The 27,870-nt window shown below is 46.9% G+C and overlaps 2 protein-coding genes across 4 annotated transcripts in view; both read left to right on the top strand.

Annotated features, from left to right (window-relative positions):
* The first annotated feature begins 3,180 nt into the window (after positions 1-3,180).
* Positions 3,181-27,870, top strand: part of LOC131185003 (uncharacterized) — a 136,776-nt gene continuing 112,086 nt past the window's right edge. For all 3 annotated transcript variants that reach the window (XM_058157014.1, XM_058157016.1, XM_058157013.1), the window contains exon 1: positions 3,181-3,313. The gene's annotated coding sequence lies outside the window, so the exon portion shown is untranslated. The remainder of the gene's footprint in view (positions 3,314-27,870) is intronic.
* RPUSD1 (RNA pseudouridine synthase domain containing 1) lies at positions 10,146-27,239 on the top strand. The gene is made up of 4 exons (XM_058157025.1): positions 10,146-10,280; positions 10,555-10,657; positions 18,434-18,535; positions 25,786-27,239. Exons 2-4 carry the CDS (start codon positions 10,633-10,635, stop codon positions 26,181-26,183), a joined length of 525 nt encoding a protein of 174 aa, XP_058013008.1. The 5' UTR covers positions 10,146-10,280; positions 10,555-10,632; the 3' UTR covers positions 26,184-27,239.

The raw sequence follows: 27,870 nt of genomic DNA, 5'->3' as shown, positions 1-27,870 counted from the left end.
CAATACATCATCGAAATAGGGGACTACCCCCGGGAGCCCTTGCAGAAGTCGCTCCATTAAATTTTGGAATAGACCAGGTGCCACACTCACCCCAAACTGTAACCGGGTACACTTGAAAGCACCTCTGTGTGTCACAATCGTTTGGGCTTCGCTGTGTTGGCGCTCACGGGCAGTTGTTGATAGGCTTGAGCCAAATCTAACTTGGCAAAAACGTGCCCTTGCCCCAGCGAGTGCAGCAAGTGTTGCACCACGGGGACCGGGTAAGCGCTTTTCTGCAAGGCTTTGTTTAACGTCGCCTTGTAGTCAGCGCAGATTCTAACTGACCCATCTGGTTTCACTGGGGTGACGATTGGCGTCTCCCACTTTGCGTGATCGACTGGCACTAGAATCCCCTGACTGATGAGCTTGTCTATCTCCTTGTCAATCTTGGGTTTAAGGGCAAAAGGGACTCTCCTTGCCTTTAACCTAATGGGGGCTACCTGGGGGTCTAAATTGAAGGAAATAGGGGTCCCCTTGTACTTGCCCAGGCAGTCCTTGAAGACATCTTCGAACTCGTTCATGAGTGTGTCTTTTAGGTTAAAGTCACTTCTGTAGATGCCAGTCACTCCCATGCCCAATGCACGGAACCAGTCTAGTCCCAACAGGCTTGGCAGGGTCCCTTCGACTATCGTGATGGGCAGGGTCTTCTTGTGTGGTCCGTACTCGACGCGGACGGAGGTGGTCCCTCGAACAGGGATGCGATTCCCTTGGTAGTCGTGCACTCGTAACCGTTGTGTTTGCAGTTTGCGTTTGGCGATTCTCGGCAAAGCTTTCGCAAAAGTGTCCCAGGACATGATTGTGATCGCTGACACTGTGTCCACTTCTAGTCGGCACGGCACTCCTTCAATTTTGGGTTTAGTGAAGATTTTCTTCTCGACGCGGGTTGCTGCACGGCCTATGATCACGGTCGTTCGATTTGAATTCGCGCCCTTTTTGTTTTGACCAATCGCAGGTCGCCTTGCCGATCCTGCGCTCTGATTGGTTGATTTGAATTTTCGGCGGGAAGGTTGGGGTGCTCGACAGACTTGAGCCAGGTGCCCCTTCTTCTCACACCGCCGACATGTAGCGTCCTTGAACTTGCATCGTTGACGCTGGTGTTGCCCTCCGCAACTTCCGCATTCATCCCGATCTTCTTTGCCCCTTCTCTCGGTGAGGCAAACTCCTTCCTCATCCTCGCCGTCTGATTCGGTCTGGATTTCTTCGTTGTGGACCGGGGCTGATTTCGCGCTCGCCGTTGGCGTGAGTGGCTTTTGTAGGGTTTCCGCCGCTTGGGTGGACATCTCATGAGCTCTGGCTTCGTCCAGAGCGTTTGCCAGCGTTAGATTGCTTTTTGATAGCAGCCGCCTCCGCAAACGCATGTCTCTGACCCCACGGATGAGTTGCTCTAACAGCTCCTCGTCCAAATCTCGGTACCCACAATCTTTGGAGGCTTTCCTCAGGGCGGCCATGTACTCGCTGATGGATTCGCCCTCTTGCTGTCTGCGCTCTCCAAATTCAAAACGCCGTACGTACTTGGACGGTGTAGGCGCGAAATGGTTCTTTAATAGATTTTGCAGAGTTTGCCACGATACCGATTGTACCGGCGTTGGCTCTGCCAGGGCTTCCGCGATGTCGATGACCTCGGGACCGCAGTGGCTCAGGAAATATGCCCTTTTGCGGTTGTCTGGAACTCCTTGCAGTTCGTTTGCCTCTAGGAAGCTTTCGAAACGGGTCATGTACGTTCCCCATTTCTCCCTGGCTGGGTCAAACGGCGCGGGCGGAGTGTAGCTGGCCATCTCCGCGTTTCTGCCCTGAGTTTGCTGGGTTCGGTTCTTCCGTGCGTTCAGCTCGTTCTGGTGCTCTTTAGCCTCGAGATCCCACCTTCGTCGCCAGTGTTAAGTTCGGGAAGTAACGAGGCTGGAGACCAGGGTAGTGACAACAGCTCTTTAATATATGGTGAACCCAGCAACCGGGCTGGGGAAAAACCTCTCCTTATATACATTTCAACCGGCGGCTTCAACCAATCAGCAACGTGCTTGTTTCCCGCCTAAATATTTAAAGATACATTACAGCTCAGCTCTTGTGCTCAGCATGACTTGTTTTCAGATAAACACGTACAGACTGTCCCTGGTGGTGGATCATTTACACACCTACGCTTTAATGCAAGATTTGCATTGACACAAAGGGAGTATCGGGCCCCTAAATTTTATAGCAAAACTGCCAATATTTCAAATTTATCTTGTCCCATAATTTGTTTATAACTTTTTAAAGTAAAATCTTGCCAATCTATTCACTGGTCCTTTGTTCGTAGCCACAATGTGTTTGTGTGGAGATGTGTTAGCTTGCCGTACATTTTAAAAAACTTGAAAATCACTATTATGGTACATTCTAAGTAGAATATAAAATCAGGAAAAGTAGTCAGCACAGTATAAAATTTATCCGTAATTAATAAATTGCATCCACCCTACGATTCTAAGTAAAATTTAAATATAAAGACTGTCAGGAGAAATTTAAACTTTGGATGTATCTGTCCACAGAGTTGAAGTGTTTAATGAAGGCTTCCACTTCCTGTGTTTCAATCTTGACCCAAGTATCGTCCACATATCTCTATCAGTGAGAGGGTGGAATTCCTGTGAAGGAGTTCAAGGCTTTGGTCTCTACCTCTTTCATGTAGAGATTGGCCGCAACGGGGAAAACACGTGAATCCATGGTGCAGCCGTGTTTTTGTCTTTAGAAACCTTCATTGTATTCAGGCAGAGGTCCAGCATGGCACATACGTTGTTTGGGCTGAGCGTAGTTCTGTCACCTAATGTGCTGTTTTGTAGCAATTTCTTCATTACCATGATAGCTTAAGTTGGAATGCAGGTGAAGAGTGGAATCATATCATAAGATACCATTGTCTCATCCAGATCCAGTTTTTGTTTCCAAAACTTGCTGACAAAGTCTTGTGAATTGTTGAGGTGATGTTGAGGGGATGTGATGTGATGTTGCTGGCCGGAGCTAATAAGATGGAAGAGGAGCTGTTCATCGTATTTGTCAAACATCTGAGAAATAAAGTGTAACAGTTACAGAAGCTCTGAGCTACTTTCTTTTTCTCCGAAGGATTTGCCGCTATGGAGCCTGTAAGCATTGACAACCTGTCAATTTTGTATCAAAGTGAGGACTTCATCGTGGTCAACAAGCACTGGGATGTCCGCATCGACAGCAAGATGTGGTATGAAAAGCTGACTCTGCAGAGTCAGCTGAAATACCGATTTCCAGAACTTGCTGATCCGGGCACTTACTATGGCTTCAGGTTAGTGGGGAGGTTTCTGTGAGGGGCAGGGTGGCGGGTCTTGATGGTGGAGCCCTCGAGCCCCATCCGTTAAGAGAGGGCAACTAGAATGCTTGCTTCAAATGCTGCTTTTACTTCCTTGCCCATTGAAGCTTTTGGAGTTCAGCATCAGCAGGGCCTTCTCTTAGCTACTCAGTTTTCCTGCTGAGAGTTGGACTGCTGGCTTCTCAAATCATGTACGATTTCTTTTAGAGCATTGCTTCTATTGTTGCTATGTTGCCCCTTTACATTTTTCTGATGTTACTAGTTTTGCCTTCTCCTGATTGGTTTTGATTGCGTTTTAATTTTTTATCATACCTTCATAAGTTGCTACGTGCTTCTGAAGGGGAGTGGGCAGCAATAGGGTGCCACTACCAAAAAGCAACAGCTGTGATCCCACCAAGAGGTCTAGTCCTTCAAATGCTCTACCCAGAAACTGACCATCTTTTAGGCCTCATCATAAGAGTAAGGGTCTGCAAATACTTTAATTGGACTTACATATTAACATACCTCGGGTATTTTTTTTCTCTAGGTTTTGCCACCAGCTGGATTTCTCCACCAGCGGAGCACTTTGTGTGGCACTGAACAGAGAGGCGGCTGGCAGTGTATACAAGTGTTTCAAAAATCGGACAGTCACCAAGGCCTATCTTGCATTGGTAAACTACCCCTGTTCTTTCCACTATGTGACAGCCAGACTGCAATGGTTTCTAGACTGTAGAAATGCAAATGAAATTTTTTCTGAATGTTTAAATTTTGAATGAAGAAGATAGACTTTACTGAGCAGTAGTGTGTTTGGGTGATAAGAATTGTCATATAACAGGAGAGGTCCTTATGTAAAGGAGGCTGCTCCTTTGTGGCGGAATGGGACAATTGATTGTGGTGACATTGCCATGCCCACTTCACCCCAGGCCTTCCATCGCAGCCGACCTATTGCAGGTGTTCATTCTCAGCTGGCTCTCTGCCAGCACTCCTGTCCTGCCACTAGGCCCTTTCTTCCCCACCGTGTGGCCATGGGTGATTCACCAGAGACACTTATCCCTGGCTGATTCATGGTGCAGGACAACTATCTGCTAGTTAATCCTCACGGTGAAGGATGGCCCTTTGCCTTCCCATTAGACGGCAGCGACCTCAGGCGCCAAGGAGGGGCGGGGGACAGTGATAAGTCCGTGTGCAGATCTTCCTTCCAGGTGCCGCTGGAGGGAAAGCAAGAAAGGGAGGAAGCAGGGAGAGAAGGAGGAAGCCACGGTGCAGGTCAGTGAAAGTGTGGGGAATGGAGACTGTTGCAAGTGGAGTAAGCAAATTTTGGCACTCCGTAAGGAAGATTTTTCTCCCATGTTTCTCTGGTCTCGGCCCTCCCCTCCCTGGTGCTCCACCTACTTCAATGGCATTTTAGAACAAAATACCTTATTTGGGTTATGTTCAGGCGGTCCTTTGCAAATTGCTCCCCGCCCCCGCTGAAGCATGAGCTCAAAACATGCAGGCCAATCAGGGGCTTTGCATGTGGACCCACCACTCTGTCCCCATCTTCTCGCTGCCTGAGGCGGCTGCCATCCAATGGGGAGGCAGAGGCCCTCAGCATTTGGGTTGTCCTGTGCTTAGTTGTCCTGTGCTGTGAATCGACCAGGGATAAGTCCCATTGCCACATGGCGGGGGGAGCGGACAGGGGGACCACTGGCAAAGCAAGAGTGCTGGCAGAGGGCCAGCTGAGAATGAATGCCTACGATAGGTCGGCTTTGATGGAGGTGAAGTGAGCGTGGCAATGTTGCTACAATCGATTGTCCTAGATAGAATAGAATAGAATAGAATAGAATAGAATAGAATAGAATAGAATAGAATAGAATAGAATAGAATAGAATAGAATAGAATTTTTATTGGCCAAGTGTGATTGGACACACAAGGAATTTGCCTTGGTGCAGATGCTCTCAGTGTACATAAAAGAAAAGATACGTTCATGAAGATACAACATTTACAACACAATTGATGGTCAATATATCAATATAAATCATAAGGATTGCCAGCAACAAAGTTACAGTCATACAGTCATAAGTGGAAAGAGATTGGTGATGGGAACTATGAGAAGATTAATAGTAGTGCAGATTTAGTAAATAGTTTGACAGTGTTGAGGGAATTATTTGTTTAGCAGAGTGATGGCCTTCGGGAAAAAACTGTTCTTGTGTCTAGTTGTTCTGGTGTGCAGTGCTCTATAGCGTCGTTTTGAGGGTAGGAGTTGAAACAGTTTATGTCCAGGATGTGAGGGATCTGTAAATATTTTCACGGCCCTCTTCTTGACTCATGCAGTATACAGATCCTCAATGGAAGGCAGGTTGGTAGCAATTATTTTTTCTGCAGTTCTAATTATCCTCTGAAGTCTGTGTCTTTCTTGTTGGGTTGCAGAACCGAACCAGACAGTTATAGAGGTGCAAATGACAGACTCAATAATTTGATCAATAAATAGATCCCTTTTGTGCTATGACATAGGACTTAGTACTCTTTCCACTTCCACTGAACCCTGGCTTTGGGCACCTGGCATTCCGGATCTGGGAATTCAACCTCTCTAGTTCTGTATTTGATTGCACAATCTCAGACAGATATGATACACAACTTGGGGGTTCTCCTGGATTCATGTCTCTTGCTCAAAGAGCAGGTGGTGCAGCTAGGAGAGTCTTTGCACATCTCTGTGTTGTATGCCAGATGTGATCCTTCTTGGATTGGGAGTCATGCACTCAGTCATTCAAGTCTGGTCATCTCACGCCTGGACTATTCCAGTGCGCTCTCCATGGGTCTACCCTTGAAGTATATTCAAAAGCTGCAACTAGTGCAGAATGCAGCGGTGTGGGGAGTTCTTGAGGCCCCTAGGGTGGCCCATGTTACATTGTTCCATGAGCTTCATTGGCTGTTGGCTTGCTTCTGGATGCAGTTCAAGGTGTCACTTACCGTCTTTAAAGTCCGTCATGGCATGGGTATTGGTCCTCCCCACCCAGGCCAGAAGAGGGCGCATGCTATGGATCCTGTCTGCCATGGAATTTCAGCTGACGAGGTCCAGGAGAAGAGCCTTTTTTGCTGTGGTTCCTGCCTTTTGAAATGTCGTACCTCCCAAGACCTGATGAGATCTGAACAAGAGGTGGTATTCAGGCGGTTTGGACCAGTTCTAGTGAACCGGTAGCTGAAATTTTGAGTAGTTTGGGGAATCGGCAAATACCACCTCTGGCTGGCCCTGGCCCTGCCGTTCCCTGTCCTATATTCCCTTGTTTTTTAGCTCATCTGATTTGCATGGCAGAGCAGATTGCCGCACCTCAGCTGAGCTGAACTACAGCTCAGATCACCAGTGCTGACACCGAGGGCGGTCTTTAAGTGCTGTGCGCGTGCACAAAGCACGCTTTCATAGAAGTGGTAGGAAAAGATTTGGGATCCCACCACTGAGCTGCACCCACCGTTTTTGACCATCTCTAAGGGCTTGGAGACCTGGCTCTGCCAGCTGGCATTCTGGAGGTGGCTATTGAATTAGGAAAGTTCCCCACGTCTCTCTGTACTTTGTATTTCCCTCCTCTCCATCTTTTAACAGTATTTATTAATACTATTTTTTTGCTTTATTATTTGAATGTTTAGTAGTTTTAATGCTTGTAAGCCTCCCAGAGTCATATCTGGACAAGGTGGGAGGCACATCAATTAAATAAATAAATAATTTTAAGAATCCATATCCTTCCTGGTTTGTGAAAGCTTCCAGGGAGGCTTCCATATGAGGTTTGGTTTCAGCAGTGGTAAATCCTCTGACCGAGTGGTGCGGGAACCCCTTAAACAGATGTTGGCATGCCTTCTCCTCAAGCCATTGCTGGATCCAAGTATTCTGGACAATTTTTGTCCAATAGACAAGCTTTCCTTTTTAGGAAAAAATATTGAGAAGATGGTTGTGGGTCCTAGCAGATTATCTGGGCCCACTTCAGTTGAGATTCAGGCCCAGGTATAGGACAAAAAAGGCATCAATCATACTTTCACCACCAGTCCTCTGGTGAAAGCAGGATGGAGATAATATACCCATCCTTTCCCCTTTTGACTGCGGGGTCTTTGGCGCTCTCAGAGCTTGGTCGCTTTCTTGCAGATATTTCATTACCGAATTAGGTAACATCATTGGTGCTTTAAGAGAGGGGAGTTGCTGTCTTTATATACTAGTCACTTGCCCTCTCAGAGCTTGTGGGTGTGTTCTTGGTGATTCCTTGATTCGGCTGCTGTTTACTGTTAGCTAGTTTGTCTGAGTTGGTAATTCTTTGATTGATGTATTATTTACTCTTGACTTCTCAGTGGCCTTCAATGCCATCAACCATGGTATCTTCCTGGACCTGCTGTGGGATTAGGAGGGACAGTGGCATTGAGCTAGTTCTCTTCCGTCCTGCTCAGTGGCTGGTTTCAATCAGTGTTGATTGTGGGATGCTGCAGAGTTTGTTATTGGTCTCCACTCCTGTTTAACATCTATAGGATATTGGATCAGGTCATCCATAACCTTGGCTTTTAGTGCCCAGCCAGCTATATAGTTCTGTCCCTAGTGAAGTAAGCAATGCTGCCAAGATCCTGTCAGAATCTGGAGATCATAAGGGCTTGGATGGGGAACAGCAGGCTTTGGCTCTATCCTGGCAACACTGAGTAGCTTTGGGTTCTGGGCCCCCCTGAATCTGGTGACTTATCATCTTTGGTTCTGGGTGGGGTCGCAGTTTCCCAGACAGACCTGGTGGGCAGTCTGGGTATCCTTCTGGACTCATGACTCCTGCCCGAAAAAAAGGTGGCAGTTGTGGCTAGCATAGCTTTGGATTGTGTGCCACTTGCACCCATTCCTGGATGAGGAGACTATGCTCAGTCACTTACGCCCTGGTCGCCTGTATGGATTACTGTAATGCACTCTACATGAGGCTGTCCTTGAAAAGGTTTTAGAAACTTCAGTTGGTGTAAATACAGTAGCATGGACTGTTACATGCACACTTAGATCTGTGTATGTTACACCTCTGCTCCATCAGTTGTATTGGTTACCAGTTTGCTCCTGTCTGCAATTCAAGGTGCAGACCTAAATGCTACATGGGGGGGGGGAGGTTATTTGAGGGACGATTAACTTTTCAGCGACATATACTATGGGTCCTGAACATCAGATATAGCAGAAAAGGCTTCTTGTGAGTCTCCCACCACGACTGGAGAGTGTCATCTGATGGGAGCCAGGCAGAGTGCCTTTTCTGATGCTGCAGCCACCCTATGGAACATCCTCCCACCTCTTGGGTATCTGGCTGGCCCTGGTCTTCCGGAAGGGCCTGAAAGTTGACTTTGCCATCTGACCTGGGGATCAGGAAGTGGTGTGGAGCCCATAAAAATGGCTGTAACTGTTCTTGATGTGATTGTGCTGTCCTGGTGACTTTAATGTATAGTTTTTAGTTGTAACATATTTTTGAATGGTTGCTTCATTTATTTTTTGGAGGGTGGTACTTTTTACATTTTAATTGTACACTGGCCACAGAGAGGTGAGTGATTACCAGTAGCCCTTGAAATGCGACCGCAATTGGGACCAGAACTTCCGTCTCTAAGCACTGTGTTTCTCAGCATTGTCTGTTCAGCTTGGCGCCTCACAGGCATCCTGCCATCAAAAGTTGGAAGTGGGGAGAAGAGGGGGGGAAGGATGAGCTCTGGTTGGCTGGAAATGGACTGGTCATGGGGGGAGGGATGGGCTGTGGGCAAACCTATATACCTTTTTTGTATTTAGAGAGCGTGGGATATTTCAGAGCTGGCTTGACTTTACTGTAACCAACACCTCTAATAAAAGAACCCTCTGCTTTAACCAAATGGAATCGAAGGTCTTTGTTTCCTAAGGGATTGGATTGGGGCAGATCTGACAGTGGTTGTTAAGTGAGTCATCATGTGACGGCATGATTTGATAACCTTTTTTTGCTGTGGTTATTAAGGGCTTCGTCCATCGATTTAGCTTGTCAGAAGCCAACTGGGAAAGTTGGTACTTACGGGACCGCCTGCTGTTACCACACGCCTCCCACCGACCCGTACGCTCCCATAGAGAGGGACTTCTCAGGGTGCCGTCCGCCAAACAATGCCGGCTGGCGGCCCCCAGGGGAAGGGCCTTCTCCGTGGGGGCTCCCACACTCTGGAACGAGCTTCCCCCGGGTTTACGCCAAATACCTGACCTTCGGACATTCCGTCGCGAACTGAAGACACATCTCTTTATCCGCGCGGGGCTGGCTTAAATGGAATTTTAATGTTAAATTTATTAATTTTTAAACGGGGTTTTTAGTGTATGGTAAATTTTAATCTCCAGGCTAATTTAAATAAGTTTTTTTAAATTGTATTTTAACCTGTATATTGTATTGTTGGTTTTATCTTGCCTGTACACCGCCCTGAGTCCTTCGGGAGAAGGGCGGTATAAAAAATCAAATAAATAATAATAATAAAATAAAAAAGTTGCAAATAGGGATCACATGACCCAGGGACATTGCAACCATTGGTTAGGTGTCAAGTGCCGATATGATCACACGATTACAGGATGCTGCATTCATTGTAAGTGCATTGAGCGGTCATAAGTTACTAATTTCATCACCATTGTAACTGAACAGTCACTGAATATATAGTCATAAGTTGAGGACTAGCTGTGCATAAATCAAACAAATGGATGAATGAATAAAATTCAGATTCTCTAGTTCTGTAGATATGTACATGCCCTATTGATTTCTTATTCCTCAGATAGGATGTTTGTATTACCTTGTATTGTTTCTTAACAGCAGCAATGACATTTCATATCACCAGGGTGGGGTAACGATGAAGGTGGAATAGGCAGGGGAGACCCAGATGAACGACAGTGGCGCAGAGTGCAATACTACTACAGGCTACTTCTGCTGACCGCCGACTGCCTGCAATTTGGCAGTTCAAATCTCACCAGGCTCAAGGTTGACTCAGCCTTCCATCTTCTGAGGTCGGTAAAATGAGGACCCAAATTGTTGGGGGCAAGATGCCGATTCTATAAACTACTTAGAGAGGGCTGTAAAGCACTGTAAAATGGTATATAAGTCTAAGTGCTACTGCTGTCTATGAATTCTGAGCTACAGCACATGGTGGTTGTTGAGGGAAAAATGAGAAAATAATGTATGTTGTCTTGCATTCTTGGAGGAAAAGCAAGATATAAATCTAACGAACCAGCCAACATGGCATTATAAGTCACTGCTCTGAAGTGTCTTCTGTTTGGACAGGTGAGAGGCCACATCCAGGAGGCAAAGAGGACGATCTGCTTTGCTATAGGGAAGAATACGACTGAAGGGCTGACTCACATGATGTGCATTGAAGGGACCGATGGTAGGCTGCTATGACTGTGAAGTCCCTTTTCTGCTTTCAAAGATTGGTTTATTGCATGCCAAAGAATCGGGGATCCCAGCCAAACTTTTCAGACTTTTCCCGTTCCCCGAGTGGCCAGAATCCTCAGAGCTTCGGCCTGATGCTATGCAATGCAAGGTCCGTGGTGAACAAAGCCCCCCTGATTTGTGATCTTATACAGGAGGGGGCCACGGACCTTATGGGCATCACAGAGACCTGATTGGGCACAAAAGGGGGGGTTCCCCTTGTTGAAATGTGCCCACCGGGTTTCCGAGCATTCCACCAGCCAAGGGCCCAAGGTAGGGGTGAGGTGGGGGGGTGGTCATTATCAAGGAGAGTCTAGAACCGAGGGAGACCACTGTACCTCAGATAGCTGGTTGTGAATCCCTCTGTGTGAAGTGGGGTCGTAGGATGCAGATGGGCTTATTGATCACGTACCTGGCTCCTTGCTGCGTGACAACAGCCCTGCCCGAGCTGTTGGAGGTGCTTGCCGGGATGGCGGTTGAGACCCCTAGACTTATGGTCATGGGGGATTTCAACTTGCCATCAACAGGCGTGGCATCAACGACAGCTTGGGAGTTCATGGCCTCCATAACGGCCATGGACCTGACTCAAGTAGTTAATGGCCCTACTCACATCGGGGGAGGCACACTGGATCTGATTTTTGTCTCTGGGCAGTGGTTGAATGATCTGGAATTAGGAGATTTAGTTATCGAGCCTTTGTCATGGTCAGATCATTCTCTTCTTCGTCTGGACTTTTGGACTGCTACTCAACACTGCAGGGAGACGGGACCAATGAGTTGGTTCCATCCCAGGCGCCTGATGGACCCGGAGAGGTTCCTGATGGAGCTTGGGCCAATCCTTTTATGCAGTCTGCACGGTAGTCAATATATAGGTTGGTTTCTCCTTCATCGTTTGAGTTCTGAACGAAGTTCACGGGATCTAATATGTTGTAAGAATGATAATTCTGGTCTAGCTCTAAGTTTGTTATAGCTGAGGTTATTTTTGGCTATTGTGTTTATCGTATAAATGAGATTTCTTTTGCTGGTTTCATTTTTGCATATGATTCTACAGAATTTGGGTGCTATTGAACCATCGTTGTATTTTTTGAATTTGAATTTGAATTCAGGTCCATCTCTGGAGACTTCGGTTATTTCACTAGGGTCAAAGGATGTTAATTTGTAATTTGAAATGATGTTTCGTATTTTATCAATATCTTGTTCATTTGTAATATCAAATAATATAGCATTTTGACGTTTATTCTCTCTCTCCATTGTATCTTTTACTAGCATTTCTACGTTGTTAGGGTGATTGATAGATGTTTGTGATTTGGTTTGTGTACAAGGCAATGTTAGTTGAGTTGGGAGATGTTTTTGGTCAGCTGTGGTTTCATTTATTTTAGTTGTAATTTTATTTTCAAGGTTTGCTATAATTTTGTTTTCAAGGTTTGAGAAACGTGCATCAAGTTGTGCATCTAGGTTTGTGAAACTTGTATCTGGGTTTGTGAAACATGCATCCAGCTTTGTGAAACGTGCATCAAGTTGTGCATCCAAGTGTGCTAGTAATTTTTTTTCTAAGTTTGTTTGAATGTTGTTAATGATGGTTTTTTCAATATTTGATATAATAGAGTTAGTGATAGTTTTTTCTAGGTTAGCTTGAATGGATTCGATGATATTTTGATGAGATTTTGTAAATGTGTCTATGTTAGGTGAGTTATCTGAAATGGGATTTTTGCAGTTATAACATAAGTTTGTTTCGTATTGGTCATTTTTTGCAGCTGCGTCTATTGATCGGGAGCGTTTTGGATTTTTATTGCAATTTTTGCCTGGCATACTTGATATTCTATTAATATTTTACACTTGATTTTGCTGTAATTATATGTGGTCAATATGTGGTCAATCTTTAACAGTTGATTTTGCTGTAATTTTATGTGGTCAATCTTTCCACAAGGTGGCAGTGTTGTAAAGATGAAAAGGATGTGAGGTTTGAGTTCGTAGGGATGATGATGATGGAGGCAGCGTGGTTGATAGTGATGGCAGATGTTGGAGTTAGTAGAGAAGGAAGTGGTGGGAATATGAAGATGGTTGAAAGTAGTGATAATATGAAGATGGTTGAAAGTAGTAATAATGATGATAGCAGATGCTGGAGGTAGTAGAGGAGGAAAAATTTTTTTTTTTTAAACTCACCCAGGTGAGAATCTCTTTGGAGGGAAATTTAAAGTTCAATCTCAGGTGGTTTTGATTCAGTAGCGTGGCTCAATGCAGCTGAAGCTGGTCGGCGATGAATCTAATAGAAAAAGAAGTTCTCTTTGGAGGGAACTTCAAAATCCAGTCAGCGGAGGCTCGTGGCAGCCTCAGCGGCTCGCGGCGGCTTCTGGTGGCTCGCGGCGGCTTCTGGTGGTTTTCGGCGGCTCGCGGCAGCTTCTGGTGGCTTGTGGCGGCCGCAGCGGCTCGCAGCGGCTTCTGGTGGCTCGCGGCAGTTCAGGTGACTTGCTGCGGCTTCCAGAGACTGGCGGCAGATTTAGGAGACTCGCGGAGGCTCAAGAAACTCACGGCGGCTTCAGGCGGCTTTATTTCGGTAGCGGTGGCTCACGGCAGTCGCAGCGGCCCTAGATAGCCGGCGGTGGCGGTGGACTGCGGCGGCAGCGGTCGGCGGCCGTTTGGATTCAGCGGCGGTCTCAGCAGCTCCGTCAATTCAAGGTAGCGACAAAATAAGGTTTTTAGGGAAAAAAATCTACAAAAAGTCTCAGGGATTGCTCTCCTTATGAACTCTAAAGTGTTCTTTTACAGATAGCATTCCTCCGGGGCATCCTTGCTGGTCGCCATCTTGGTTGCTCTGAGGATCTAGCCCACGGCACGGCCGAAGAGCTTGTTGCGGCCTGGGAACGGGCTGCAGCTGGGGCTTTGGACCATGTTGTGCCTTTGCGGCCTCTGACCCGGCGCAGAGCTCAACCAGCTCCTTGGTTTTCCGAGGAGCTGAGGGAGATGAAGTGCCGGAAAAGACGCCTAGAGAGTGCCTGGAGATTCAGCCGTCTGGAAGCTGACGGAACACTGGTTAGGTCATATATTCAGACCTACCTAGTGGCATTGAGGGAGGTCAAGCGTACTTACGTTTCCTCCCTTATTGCATCGGCAGATAACCGCCCAGCCACCCTGTTTCGGGTGACCCGTTCTCTCCTGCAGGGGCATGCCGGGATGACCCCCTGCAGGGGCGTGCCGAGGATTTTAGTGCGTATCTGCACGATAAAATCGCTCAGCTTCAGGACGGGTTGGATCAAAATTGTGTAGATTCAGGTGAGACGTCATAGACTCGTCTTGTTGAGACCGTTTGGGATGAGTTTGATCCTGTGGCTCCTGAGGACATGGACAGGTTGCTGGGAAGACTGAATGCCACCACATGTTTACTGGACCTGTGTCCCTCCTGGTTGGTGCTGGCCACACGAGGTGACACGAGGCTGGCTCCAGGGAATTATTAATGCTTCTTTGTTGGAGGGTATTGTTCCTATCGCCTTGAAAGAGGCAGTGGTGAGACCCCTCCTCAGGAAGCCTTCCCTGGATCCACCTGTTTTAGGAAATTACCATCCCGTCTCCAACCTTCGCTTTGTGGCGAAGGTTGTTGAGAGTGTGGTGGCACATCAGTTACCCCAGTACCTGGATGAAACTGTCTATCTGGACCTGTTCCAGTCCGGCTTTCGGCCTGGATACAGCACAGAGACAGCTTTGGTTGCGTTGGTTGATGATCTCTGGAGGGCTCGGGGTTATTCCTCTGCCCTGGTCCTATTAGATCTCTCAGCGGCTTTTGATACCATCGACCATGGTATCCTGCTGCGCCGGTTGCAGAGCTTGGGAGTGGGAGGCACCGTTTTTCGGTGGTTCTCCTCCTATCTCTCTGACCGGTCGCAGACGGTGTTGACAGGGGGGCAGAGATCGACCACAAGGTGCCTCATGTGTGGGGTGCCGCAGGGGTCGATTCTCTCGCCTCTCCTGTTCAACATCTATATGAAGCCGCTGGGTGAGATCATCAGTGGTTTGGGGTTGAGTTACCATCTGTACGCTGATGATACGCAGCTGTACTTTTCTACCCCAGGCCACCCCAACGAAGCTGTTGAAGTGCTGTCCCGGTGTCTGGAAGCCGTGCGGGTCTGGATGGGGAGAAACAGGCTCAAGCTCAACCCCTCCAAGACGGAGTGGCTGTGGATGCCGGCACCCCGGTACAGTCATCTGCAACCACGGCTGACTGTCGGGGGCGAGTCATTGGCCCCGATGGAAAGGGTGCGCAACTTGGGTGTTCTCCTGAATGGACGGTTGTCTTTTGAAGAACACTTGACGACCGTCTCCAGGAGAGCTTTTTATCAGGTACACCTGATCTGCCAGTTGCGCCCCTTTCTAGACCGGGATTCCTTATGCACAGTCATTCATGCTCTTGTTACCTCTCGCCTGGACTACTGCAATGCTCTCTACATGGGGCTCCCCTTGAAGAACACCCGGAGGCTCCAGTTGGTTCAGAATGCAGCTGCGTGGGTAATAGAGGGAGCTGCTCGTGGCTCCCATATAACACCACTCCTGCGCAAACTGCACTGGCTACCTGTGGTCTTCCGGGTGCACTTCAAGGTGCTGGTTATCACCTTTAAAGCGCTCCATGGCTTAGGACCGGGTTACTTACGGGACCGCCTACTGCCACTGTTTGCCTCCCACCGACCCGTACGCTCTCACAGGGAGGGACTCCTCAGGGTGCCGTCAGCCAAACAATGTCGGCTGGCGGCCCCCAGGGGAAGGGCCTTCTCTGTGGGAGCTTCTACCCTATGGAACGAACTTTCCCCGTGACTTCGACAATTTCCTGACCTTTGGACCTTCCGCCGTGAGCTGAAGACGTACCTATTTTTTCACGCAGGACTGGCATAGAATTTTTTAGAATTTTATTATTGGGTTTTAAATTTTAAATGGTTTTATGGTTTTAAATGTATTTTAAATTGGGGCCAATTTGAATAAGTTTTTTAATTATTCTTTTACTTGTATTGTATTCATTTATTGTTGTTTTTATCTGGCTGTGAACTGCCCTGAGTCCTTCGGGAGAAGGGCAGTATAAAAATTAAGTTGTTGTTGTTGTTGTTGTTGTTATTATTATTATTATTATTATTATTATTATTATTATTATTATTATTAACAGTTTTGCTTCTGGGATAGCTAGGTCTACTAATAGATTGTATTTCTCTTTATTTGAATTACTTTCACTTGGCCCCTGTATGCTTCATTGCTTTGTACCAGAGGTGGGTTTCAGCAGGTTCTGACCAGTTCTGGAGAACCGGTAGCGTAAATTTTGAGTAGTTCGGAGAACTGGTAGTAAAAATTGTGACCGGCCCCGCTTCCATCTATTCTCTGCCTCCCAAGTCCCAGCTGATTGGGAGGAAATGGGGATTTTGTAGTAACCTTCCCCTGGAGTGGGGTGGGAATGGAGATTTTACAGTATCCTTCCCCTGCCACGCCCACCAAGCCACAACTACAAAACCGGTAATAAAAAGTTTTGAAACCCACCATTGCTTTGTACCTATTTTGGCTGCTGAAAGTTCACGGTCCAATCCTCTAGGCCAGAAACCGGAAGACTAGATGGCCAGTGCACATGTGCGTTCCGGAAGCCAGAAGAGCAATGGGTGATGCCACAGGTTCGCCATCATGGCTCTAGGCAGACCTGGAAGAGATACCCTCTGAAACTCTGAAATACTTCTACCAGGAAATACAGTCTAGTCCAGATGACTTTGTAGCTTGATTCAGGTGCAGGCAGCTTCCTGCCTCTCAAGCAGTTATCTGCCTTTATGATTTATTTATTTATTTATTTATTTATTTATTTATTTATTGTTTAAATTTCTATACCGCCCTTCTCCCAAAGGACTCAGGGCGGTTTACAGCCAAAATAAAACAATTGATACAAAAATTAAAACCAGTTTAAAAAGAGAAAATTCAAAGTTGGCTGGACACTATAAAACCAATAAAAACCCCATTTAAAAAACCATTAGGCCAGTCCTGTGCGATGAAACAGAAATGTTTTCAGCTCGCATCGAAAGGTCCGGAGATCAGGGAGTTGGCGGATACCTGGTGGTAGCTTGTTTCAGAGGGTTGGTGCCCCCACAGAGAAGGCCCTCCCCCTGGGGGTCACCAGCCGACATTGTCTGGCCGACGGCACTCTGAGGAGACCCTCCCTATCGGAGCGCAGTGGTCGATGGGAGGACGCCGGTAACAGCAGGCGGTTCATAAATAATCTGGTCATATGCCATGGAGCGCTTTAAAGATGGTAACCAACACCTTGAATTGCACCCGAAAGACCATCGGAAGCCAGTGCAGCCTGTGCAGGAGAGGTGTTATATGGGAGCAATGAGTCGCTCCCTCTATCACCCACGCGGCCGCATTCTGAACTAGTTGGAGCCTTCAGGTGCTCTTCAAGGGGAGCCCCATGTAGAGAGCGCTGCAGTAGTCCAGACGGGAGGTGACGAGGGCGTGAGTGACTGCATAAGGAATCCCAGCCTAAGAAAGGAGGCAACTGGCGTATCAGGCAAACCTGATAAGAAGCTCCTCTGGCGACGGCCGTCATATGCTCTTCCAACGACAGCCGTGCATCCAGAAGGATGCCCAGATTGTGGACCCTCTCTGTGGGGGCCAATGACTCGTCCCCCACAGTCAGCGATGGCATCAGCTGATTATACCGGGATGCCGGCATCCACAGCCACTCGGTCTTGGCGGGTTTGAGTCGGAGCCTGTTTTTCCCCATCCAGACCCGCACGGCCTCCAGACACCGGGACATCACTTCAATGGCTTCGCTGGGGTGGTTAGGGGTGGAAATGTACAGCTGTGTATCATCAGCGTACAGATGACACCTCACCCCAAAACCACGGATGATCTTGCCCAGCGGCTTCATATAGATGTTGAATAGGAGAGGCGAGAGAACCGACCCCTGAGGCACTCCACACAAGAGGCGCCTCGCGGTCGATCTCTGCCCCCCTGCCAACACCATCTGTGACCGGTCAGAGAGGAAGGAGGAGAACCACCGAAAAACGGTGCCCCCCATTCCTAACCCCTCCAGCCGCCGCAGCAAGATACCATGGTCAATGGTATCAAAAGCTGCTGAGAGATCTAATAGGACCAGTGCAGAGGAACAACCCCTGTCCCGGGCCCTCCAGAGATCATCCACCAATGCGACCAATGCTGTCTCTGTGCTGTACCCAGGCCGGAAGCCGGACTGGAACGGGTCCAGATAGACAGTTTCATCCAGGTACTGAGGGAGCTGATGCGCTACCACATTCTCAACAACCTTCGCCACAAAACGAAGGTTGGAGACTGGACGGTAGTTCGATAAAACGATAAATATTTCCTTGTACTCCTTTATGCTTATATCAGCTTTGTATCTGAAGGACAGTGTCTGTGCATGAAACACTGGTTTGTGAGCCAGGTTTAAGACAGCTTGGTTTTCAACCAATCCTTAATGATAGTTCATGTATTCAGAGAATGTTTAAACTTAGAAAAGAAAACAGACATAATTAGCTTTGTCTCCTTATGAGGACTACACATGACTGCTTTAATTTGTTGGTTGGTTGAATACATACTCCTAGAAAAATGCTTCCTAGAAGACAGACTTGTATCAGCCTGTGTGCACCATAGAATTTAAGCTAATAGTAATGAAAAGTACTTTCTGGACTATATGGTGAAATTTTTGAAACTGCTGAATTACTGTTATCGCTTCCTAATAAAAACAATGTCTAATTCTTAACAGGTTGCAAAAGCCCGAAACCTTGTCGGTCAGAACTCATAGTCCTTGAATATGGGTTGTACAGTGGAGAGCCAGCAACAAAAGTGCTTTTACAGCCTCTCACAGGTACAGAGATCAAGATCTCTCCCCCAGAATTAGCATAAAATTCCTCTTCTGCCATGCAAAAGAGATGTCACTGTTTACACCCTTCCTTGTTTCTTTATGGTTCTGTAGTACATGGTTGGTACATGGAGAAATAATGCTAAAACCATTTATTTATTTAAATTATATGCCACTCCTCTCCCTGTCCAGTGCATCTTTAGAAAATAAACTTCAAAATTACATGTATCTGTGGTAAAAAAAACTTTTTAATTTTTTTTTAAAGTTTAAATGTTAATTGCTCCACTTAAAATTATTTCAAATGAATAGGTGAAGAATTCTATTATGTTACAAATGTTGTTATATTATGTAATGGACAGTTTAGAGATACCTAAATTCTTGACATTTTGGAAAGTGAGTATTAAGTATTGAATGAATTTTAAAAAGTCCTTCCAGATGTGAAGTGGTAAAAGATACAATCCATGAAATTAAAACAAGATCTTTTAGTACAAGGTTCACCAACCTTTAGGACCTCAGGGATCACTAAATTCATAATTTTACATTCTGTGGACCACTAATATGATCTGCCTAATGACCAGCTGGGTGGGCATGGTTAGGTGGTCATGTGACTGGGTGAGTGTGGCCAACTCGATGTCACTCACATAGAGGGGTTCCTCAATGGCCTCTACTCACCCCTCCCGTCCCAGCCACTCCTCGCCTGCCCACCCAGGCTCCTTAGGGCCCCAACAGGAAGCAGTTGTTGGAGCTAAGCAGCCAACGTGAGAAAGAGTTGACAAAACAGCTCAGTTCAAATTGGATCTGACTGAGAAGGAGGCTCAGCAGAAGCACCTCACTGAGGACTAGGAACATAGGCTTTCCAAGCAGAGGGAAGACCTGAGGGAGTGCAAGGCCAGGTACAGGTGCCTGGAGTTCAGTGGGCTGAGATAGTCAGCCAGTTCCAGGCCACAATGCAGTCCCATTGGAACAAGGTCCTCCAGCTCTTTGCCACCAGTGGCGCTTCCCTCCAGTCTTCGCCCAAAGCCGAAGGCCAAAGGCACCAGGAGGTTGAAGCAGACCCCGAGTCAGAATTTCTGTCTCCCTGTGCCCCACACAAAAAGACCCCAAAGGGGGAGACTTTCTGCAGCGACGCAAATGTTCATTGCCCGTATCCAGCCCAGGGACCGTAGTTTGAGGACCCCTGATTTAGTGCAATATAAAAAATGCAAATAATTTTTTTGCGGACCACCAGAATTTTCTCATGGACCACCAGTGGTCCACGGACCACCAGTTGGTGACCACTGCTTTAGTAGATAGTTGGTCTGTGATTAGCTGAGAGACTACTTGTCCAATTGTTTTTGCCTGCCCAGTATGTTCCAGCAGAGTGGCTGTGCTCTAGGTCTCCTCCATTAAACATGGTCATGTTGTGGGACCTAGGAAGTCTGCCCTCTCTGTTACAGCACCCACCCTCTGAACTTCATCCCCTCCCACCCCAAAAAATGGCATCCTCCTTCCTAGGGTTTTGGAAAGTTTGAAAACATCAGGGGTGAAATGCTTCTGGTTTGGACCGGCTCGTCTGATCCGGCAGTGATGGCGGCTGGTGGTTCGGAGGATCAATAGCAAAAATCCCTGGCTCCGCTCCCTGCCTCTGCTGTTTTTCTTCAGCCAAAAACATGCCTTTAAAAGTAAAAAAATAGCCTTTGATGATCCCACGGCTCAGCTGAGATCGTCAGAACCCATTAAAACAGGGGTAGTCAACCTTTTTATACCTACCGCTCACTTTTGTATCTCTGTTAGTAGTAAAATTTTCTAACCGCCCACCAGTTCCATAATAATGGTGATTACTAGGGAAGAAACTTTACTTTATAAAATTTATAATTTGACAATTTGACACAACCCCTACCGCCCACCGTGAAAGCTGGAACGCCCACTAGTGGGCCTACTGGACCAGGTTGACTACCACTGCTTTAAAAGTTTGTGTTTTTTAACAACCTCTTCGGTTGTTTGTAGAGCTTGTAGAAAACCTCCTTTTAAGAGGTTCTGGGCTGCGATGAAGCACTTACCTATAATTGCTGCTCCTTTCCAGCTGGGAAAGCCATGCTTTACATCAATTGCATCAGCTAGCAACTGAATCTGCCTGCCTAAAATCCATCTCCTCAGTCACTTAATCTGCCTGCTTTGCTGGCTGAGGAACTCTGGGAATTGAAGTCCACATACCTTAAAGTTACTAAGGTTGGAGACCCCTGATCTAAAAAATATTAATAAAATAAAATAAAATACTAAAACAAAATAAAATATTTGTGCAGCTTTCTGAGATTTGGTGTGTTTCTTTAGTGTTTCATTCTAACTACACAAACACACAAAATCTCACAAAGCTGTATGTGGCATTTTGTGTGTGTGCGAGTCAGTTGTGTTGTGTTGTGTGTGTATAAAATGTGAAAGTTGGTTTTTGAGCTTTTTGTGGCTGTGTGAGGTTCCTGCTTGTTGCAGGGGCCATTTTGGGTGAAGTGCAGCTGCTTTTACATTGTGTGTGAGTCAGTTATGTTGTGTTGTGTGTGTGTAAAGTGTGAAAGTTGGTTTTTGGTACCTCTTATTGTTTTGCATACTTCCTTTATTATTTTTCCTTTATTATCCTTTATTATTTTTATTATTTATTGTTATTGGCTATGCCCACCCAGTCATCTGACCACCAAGCCACGCCCACCAATTAAGCCACACCCACAGAACCGGTAGGGAAAATTTTTAGATTTCACCCCTGGAAAACATGGCTTTGGCCCGAAGCCTGAGCTTGATGCTTGTTGTTTCATTCTCTTGTTGGTTTTGTTTATGTTGGATAATTTTAATCATTGGTGTCTGATTTTATATTTTTAGCATTTTTTTCCTAGTTTTGTACACTGTCCAGAGTCCACTAGAATCCGGCTACCAATAAATTCAAATAAATAAGTAAAAGTAATACTGGTCCTAATGACATACATATTAGTCATTATATATATCTTAGTCAAGCCTCTGTTGGTCAGATACTAGGATGACCGCATGTACACACTGAATAAGTAAAACTATCTTTCTTTGCTTGATTTTTTCCAGGACATGGTAGGCGGAGGCAAGGGGCCGTATCGTTCCCTGGGAGCACGTGTTCGATGTTCAAAAGCGATCACGTGCTCCGGCCCCCCAGTCCTTACTCGTTCCCCGGATGGCCAGGACCCTCAGAGCTTGGGTCTTCGGCTGATGCAGTGCAATGCCCGGTCCGTGGTTAATAAGGCTCCCCTGATTTGTGACTTTATTCAGAGGGAGTCCGCGGACTTTATGGGCATTATGGAGACCTGGTTGGGCACAGAGGGGGGTGTACCCCTGGTTGAACAGTGCCCTCCGAGTTTCCGTGCATTTCATCAGCCGAGGGCCCAAGGTAGGGGTGGAGGGGTGGCGGTTGTGATTAAAGAAAGCCTAGAGCTGAGGGAGTCCACTGTGCCTCAGATAGCTGGTTGTGAATCCCTCCTTGTGAAGTGGGCCCATAGGAATCAGATGGGTTTGTTGATCGCGTACCTGGCTCCTTGCTGCGTGACTAGCCCTACCTGAGCTGCTGGAGGTGCTTGCCGGGGTGGCGGTTGAGATTCCCAGACTTTTAGTTATGGGGGATTTCAACTTGCCATCGGCCGACTTGTCATCGACGGTGGTCCAGGAGTTCCAGGCTTCCATGACGGCCTTGGACTTGATTCAAGTAATTGATGGCCCTACACACACTGGGGGAGGCACACTGGATCTGATTTTTATCTCTGGTCAGTGGTTTAATGATCTGGAATTAGGAGATTTAGTGACAGAACCAGTGTCATGGTCAGATCATTTTCTCCTTCGCCTAGACTTTCGGACCGCCGCTCACCACCGCAGGGAGACGGAGCCAATGCGTTGGTTCCATCCCAGGCGCCTGATGGACCCCGAGAGGTTCCTGACGGAGCTTGGGCTGTTCCCTGAGGATCTTGCCCACGGCACGGCTGAAGAACTAATTGCGGCCTGGGAACAGGCCGCGGCCGGGGCTTTGGACCGTGTCGTGCCTTTGCGGCCTCTGACCCGGCGTAGATCTCAATTGGCTCCTTGGTCCTCTGAGAAAGATGAAACGCCAGAGAAGACGCCTAGAGAGTACCTGGAGTACCAGCCGTTCCGAGGCTGATCGGACACTAGTGAGGTCTTTTACTAAGACCTACCTAGTGGCATTGAGGGAGGCGAAACATTCTTACGTTTCCACCCTCATTGCATCGGCAGATAACCGCCCAGCTGCCCTGTTTCGGGCGACTCGCTCCCTCCTTCACCAGGAGGGGCGGGAGGACCCCTTACAGGGACGTGCTGAGGAGTTTAACAGTTATCTATATGATAAAATCGTTCAGCTTCGGGATAGTTTAGACCAAAATTGCGATGATCCAGATGAGATGACGGAGGCACGTCTTGTTGAGGTTGTTTGGGATGAGTTTGATTTTGTGGCTCTCGAGGACGTAGACAGGTTACTGGGGAGGTTACATGCAACTACATGTTTACTGGACCCGTGTCCTTCCTGGCTGGTGCTGGCTACTCAGGAAATGACACGAGGCTGGCTCCGGGGAAAAATAAATGCTTCGTTGTTGGAAGGGGTTTTCCCTGCTGCCTTGAAAGAGGCGGTGGTGAGACCCCTCCTCAAGAAGCCTTCCCTGGATCCAGCTATTTTGGGAAATTATCGTCCAGTCTCCAACCTTCGCTTTGTGGCGAAGGTTGTAGAGAGTGTGGTTGCATGGCAGCTTCCCCAGTACCTGGATGAAGCTGTCTATCTAGACCCGTTCCAGTTCGGCTTCCGGTCCGGACATAGCACGGAGACAGCTTTGGTTGCGTTGGTGGATGACCTCTGGAGGGCCAGGGATAGGGGTTGTTCCTCTGCCCTGGTCCTGTTAGATCTCTCAGCGGCTTTCGATACCATCGACCATGGTATCTTGCTGCACCGGTTGGAGAGTTTGGGAGTGGGAGGCACCATTTATCGGTGGTTCTCCTCCTATCTCTCTGACCGGTCACAGACGGTGTTGACAGGGGGGCAGAGATCGACCGCGAGGCACCTCACTTGTGGGGTGCCTCAGGGGTCAATTCTCTCGCCTCTCCTGTTCAACATCTATATGAAGCCGCTGGGTGAGGTCATCAGTGGCTTTGGGGTGAGTTACCATCTGTACGCTGATGACACACAGCTGTACTTTTCCAACCCAGGCCACCCCAACGAAGCTGTCGAGGTGCTGTCCCGGTGCCTGGAAGCCGTACGGGTCTGGATGGGGAGAAACAGGCTCAAGCTCAATCCCTCCAAGATGGAGTGGCTGTGGATGCCGGCACCGTGATACAGTCGACTGCAACCGCAGCTGACTGTTGGGGGCGAGTTATTGGCCCCAATGGAAAGGGTGCGCAACTTGGATGTCCTCCTGAATGGACGGCTGTCGTTTGAAGATCATCTGGCGGCCGTCTCCAGGAGAGCCTTTTACCAAGTTTGCTTGGTTCGGCAGTTGCGCCCCTTCCTTGACTGGGATGCCTTATGCACGGTCACTCATGCTCTTGTCACTTCTTGTTTGGATTATTGTAATGCTCTCTGCATGGGGCTGCCCTTGAAGTGCACCCAGAGGCTTCAGCTAGTTCAGAATGCAGCTGCGCGGGTAATAGAGGGAGCCTCACGTTGCTCCCATGTAACACCACTCCTGCGCAGCTTGCACTGGCTTCCTGTGGTCTTTCGGGTGCGCTTTAAGATTTTGGTTACCACCTTTAAAGCGCTCCATGGCTTAGGGCCCGGGTACTTACGGAACCGCCTGCTGTTACCTTATGCCTCCCACCGACCCGTACGCTCACACAGAGAGGGTCTTCTCAGGGTGCCGTCCGCGAAACAATGTCGGCTGGCGGCCCCCAGGGGAAGGGTCTTCTCTGTGGGAGCTCCTACTCTTTGGAACGAACTTCCCCCTGGTTTACGCCAATTGCCTGATCTTCGGACCTTTCGCCGTGAGCTGAAAACGCATCTATTCATTCAAGCGGGACTGGCTTAAAAGTTTTATTTCATTTTAATTGGGATTATTTATAAATTTTAGGGTTTTAAATTGATTGTTTTAAATTTTGGCCATTAATGTATAAGCTTGTTTTTAAGTTTTTGTTTTAATGTGTATATTGTGTGGTTTTATCATTTGGCTGTACACCGCCCTGAGTCCTTTGGGAGAAGGGCGGTATAAAAATCTAATAAAATAAATAAATAAAAAATAAATAAATAAATAAAATATAAAAGTTAGAGTTAGGCCAGTTTTCTAGTCTTGATTGTACAGACCTATCTGCACATTCCAGGAGAAAAAATTATGGATTACAACTTTTGTCTCAGACTGAGACTTGTGATTTCTTAGCTCAGTGATTTTCCAAAAACTGGTTATAATTTCACAGAGAGGCTAAAGCTCAGAGGTGGAGTGTTGGGTTTGTCTGCAGAAGGGGGCAAGTTTGATCCTTTTCCAAATTGTGCTAGGACAGATTTCTGCCAGACACTCTTGCAAGCTGACAAACTGGTGAACTCTAAAAATGTAACATAAGACAGCTCTGTTTTGTTTTGCTCTGTGGTCTCGCCTCAGTCTTGAGTACAAGAGACCCAAGGCTCCATCCTGTAGCTGTGTAAAGGAAACAACAGCTAACCCTCTGTAGAGGTGGCACCTGAGCCAAGGTGCTCTGAAGTGGGTCAGGGGTACAGCTTGGGACTCCAGAAACTGAGACACCAAACGTTCTTACCCAAGTTCAGTTTTAATGATTCCTTATTAAAAATAGTTATAATAGTAAATTAAATACCCTCTTCATTATAAAATGGGGAGGGACAGCAGGGGGTCCCAAAGTGTCAAGATGAAAGCTTTGATTATGTGATGGTGGCTTCCATAAAATATATTGGATTTTAATGAAACATGCAATGTAAATAAAATTAAAGGAAGTGTTTCTGTTTTGTTACTTTTGGGAATGTATTTGTCATTCCAATGAACTGCTTCATGCTGGGAGAAAGTTGTTTTAGTGGCTTCTAGTATCATCCAGCCATTGTGTCAAAATAACAGTAACAAGGAGAGCACTGTATCATCCCAATAGTGACTGAATGATTCCAGAAGACGGTCTTAAGTCATAGGTTGGTTAATGGCATATAGACAACTTCCTGTACTTATAACAAACATGCATGCTGTTGCACAAGGTCATCGGTAGAGTATTGGAAACAATCTTGCACAAACAGCCTAACTTTCCCTGTTCGGAAACTTGTTTTCCTTGTACGTCTTCTTTCTTAGGAAGAACCCATCAGCTCCGGGTCCATTGTAGTGCCATCGGGCACCCAATTGTTGGGGACTTTACCTATAGCTTTAAGAAGGACAGTGCTCCATATCGGATGATGCTGCATGCGTATTATTTGTGCATTCCAACCGGCAAGGAGCTTATCGAAGTGAGCGCTCCAGACCCCTTTGTTCCCTCCTTCGACAGCAGTTGGGTCCCTCAGCGTCTTACACACCACTTGGATGAGCTGATCCAAGAATTGAAAGACAAGGGCATCTGGGCAGGGGAGGAAGAAAAGCAGGAAGATTCATCTGCTGTCCCAAGTTTTGAAGTCACACCTGAAACGAAGACCCAAGAGATGGAGGAACAGCAAACCCACTGCAAGCAGTGGTTGTCTGAATGGGCAACGGAATGAAATGGCTACTCCTTTGCGATTGAAATGGGAGCCATCTCTCTTTACTCTGGAGCTTGTGAACAGCTTCGATCCCTGGACTAAATAAGGGCACATTTCTGCTTTTAGTTGCAAATTTCCCCAGGAATGAGGAGCACTGCAGTCCTAGATTGTCATTCTAAAAGTTCGTGCCTGCATTGCAATATTTTAGTTCTCTTGGCTCAGCGGTCAGGAGAGAGGACAGCCAGGCAGGATTGGTGATTTTATTGGATATACAAAGGGGCTGAATTGAGGTATAGGTAGTCCTCAATTTTTGACTACAATTGAGCCCAAAATTTCTGTTGCTAAGCAAGACGTTTGTTAAGTGAATTTTGCCTCATGTTATGACCTTTCCTGCCACAGTTGTTAAGTGAATCACTACAATTGTTAAGTTAGTAACAGTTATTATATAAATCTGGCCTTCCCATTGACTTTGCTTGTCAGAAGGTCATCACATGATCCCGGATCACTGCAACTGTCATAAATACATGCCAGTTGCCCAGCACCCAAATTTTGATCAAGTGATTGATTGCAGGAATGTGGGAATGATTTCAAAAAGAAATGACAGAAAAATGGAGTTTGATAGCTTGGTTAGGTTAAATTCAAAAATTATTGAATGTTTTATTGCTGCGTGGGAGATACTGGATATTGAGGGAGGGCTAAAAAAACTCAGGATGACTTTATAGAATCGAATACTTTGTTGTCCAAGTATGATTGGACACACAAGGAATTTGTCTCCAGTGCAGAAACTGTCGGTGTACATATGTACAACAAAGTGATAGCTCATAGATCATAAATCATCGTTACGATTATTAATAATAAGATACAAACAACAAGTAATAAGTCATAAGATTCCAATAAGATGCTAGAAGATAGTAGGAATGACGAGAAGATGAGAAATATGATAGTAGCAATAGAGCCTACTACATGGGTACATTTCTTAGGCCTAAGACAGTGCGGGGGGAATTAAGTGTTGAGCAGAATGATGGCATGAGGGGAAAAAACGCTCTTTGAGTCTAGGGGTTTTTGGCATGGAATGCCCTACAGCAGCATCCTGAGGGGAGGAGTTGAAGCGGTTCATGTCCAGGATGTGACGGGTCTGTAGATATTTTCTCAGCCCTCTTTCTGGTAAGTGCAGTAAACGGGTCCTCCATGGAAGGCGGGCTGGTTGCCATTGTTTTTTTGTGCAGTCCTAATTATCTGTTGGCATCTGTACCTGTCCTGTTCGGATGCTGTGCCAAACCAGAGAGTTATAGAGGTACAAATGACAGATTCAATAATTCCTCTGTAGAACTGGATCAGCAGCTCCTGATAATTGAAACCCTGCCCCCTTTTTCTGCCTGTCATATCCATAGATACTTCATAATGTAAAAAAAGGAGTGAGGCTTTGTATGGTTGCAGCTGCCAAATTCACCCCTGAAAGATATTTTGATAGCTTTTTGATAAGTGTATGCACAAAGCTGCCTTGCTGGCTTCCACTATTTGGCATCAAAGCACAGCTTTGACTTTTAAAAAAAGAGGCTCTGCGCATGCGCGAGAATGGCAGCTGTTTAGAGGAGCCCGAATCGGCGGTAGCGGCTTTCCCTGAAATGGAGACTTCGGGCTGACTCACCAGGCTTCTCCGGTCCCTCGGCGTGTGGTTCGATCTGTCTGGCTGCCGCTGGAGAGGTTT

The sequence above is a fragment of the Ahaetulla prasina genome, chromosome 14 (assembly GCF_028640845.1).
Source record: "Ahaetulla prasina isolate Xishuangbanna chromosome 14, ASM2864084v1, whole genome shotgun sequence".
Taxonomy (NCBI): Eukaryota; Metazoa; Chordata; class Lepidosauria; order Squamata; family Colubridae; genus Ahaetulla; species Ahaetulla prasina.
The sequence above is the reverse complement of the archived record's forward strand: the minus strand, read 5'-3'. Positions and strand labels throughout refer to the sequence as shown.

Bases quoted from the DNA above. Each gene is read 5' to 3' on its own strand.
- RPUSD1 (XM_058157025.1), top strand. From the start codon at position 10,633: ATGATGTGCATTGAAGGGACCGATG. The intron at 10,658-18,433 runs GTAGGCTGCTAT...AATTCTTAACAG, and splicing joins GTGCATTGAAGGGACCGATG to GTTGCAAAAGCCCGAAACCT. The intron at 18,536-25,785 runs GTACAGAGATCA...CTTCTTTCTTAG, and splicing joins GCTTTTACAGCCTCTCACAG to GAAGAACCCATCAGCTCCGG.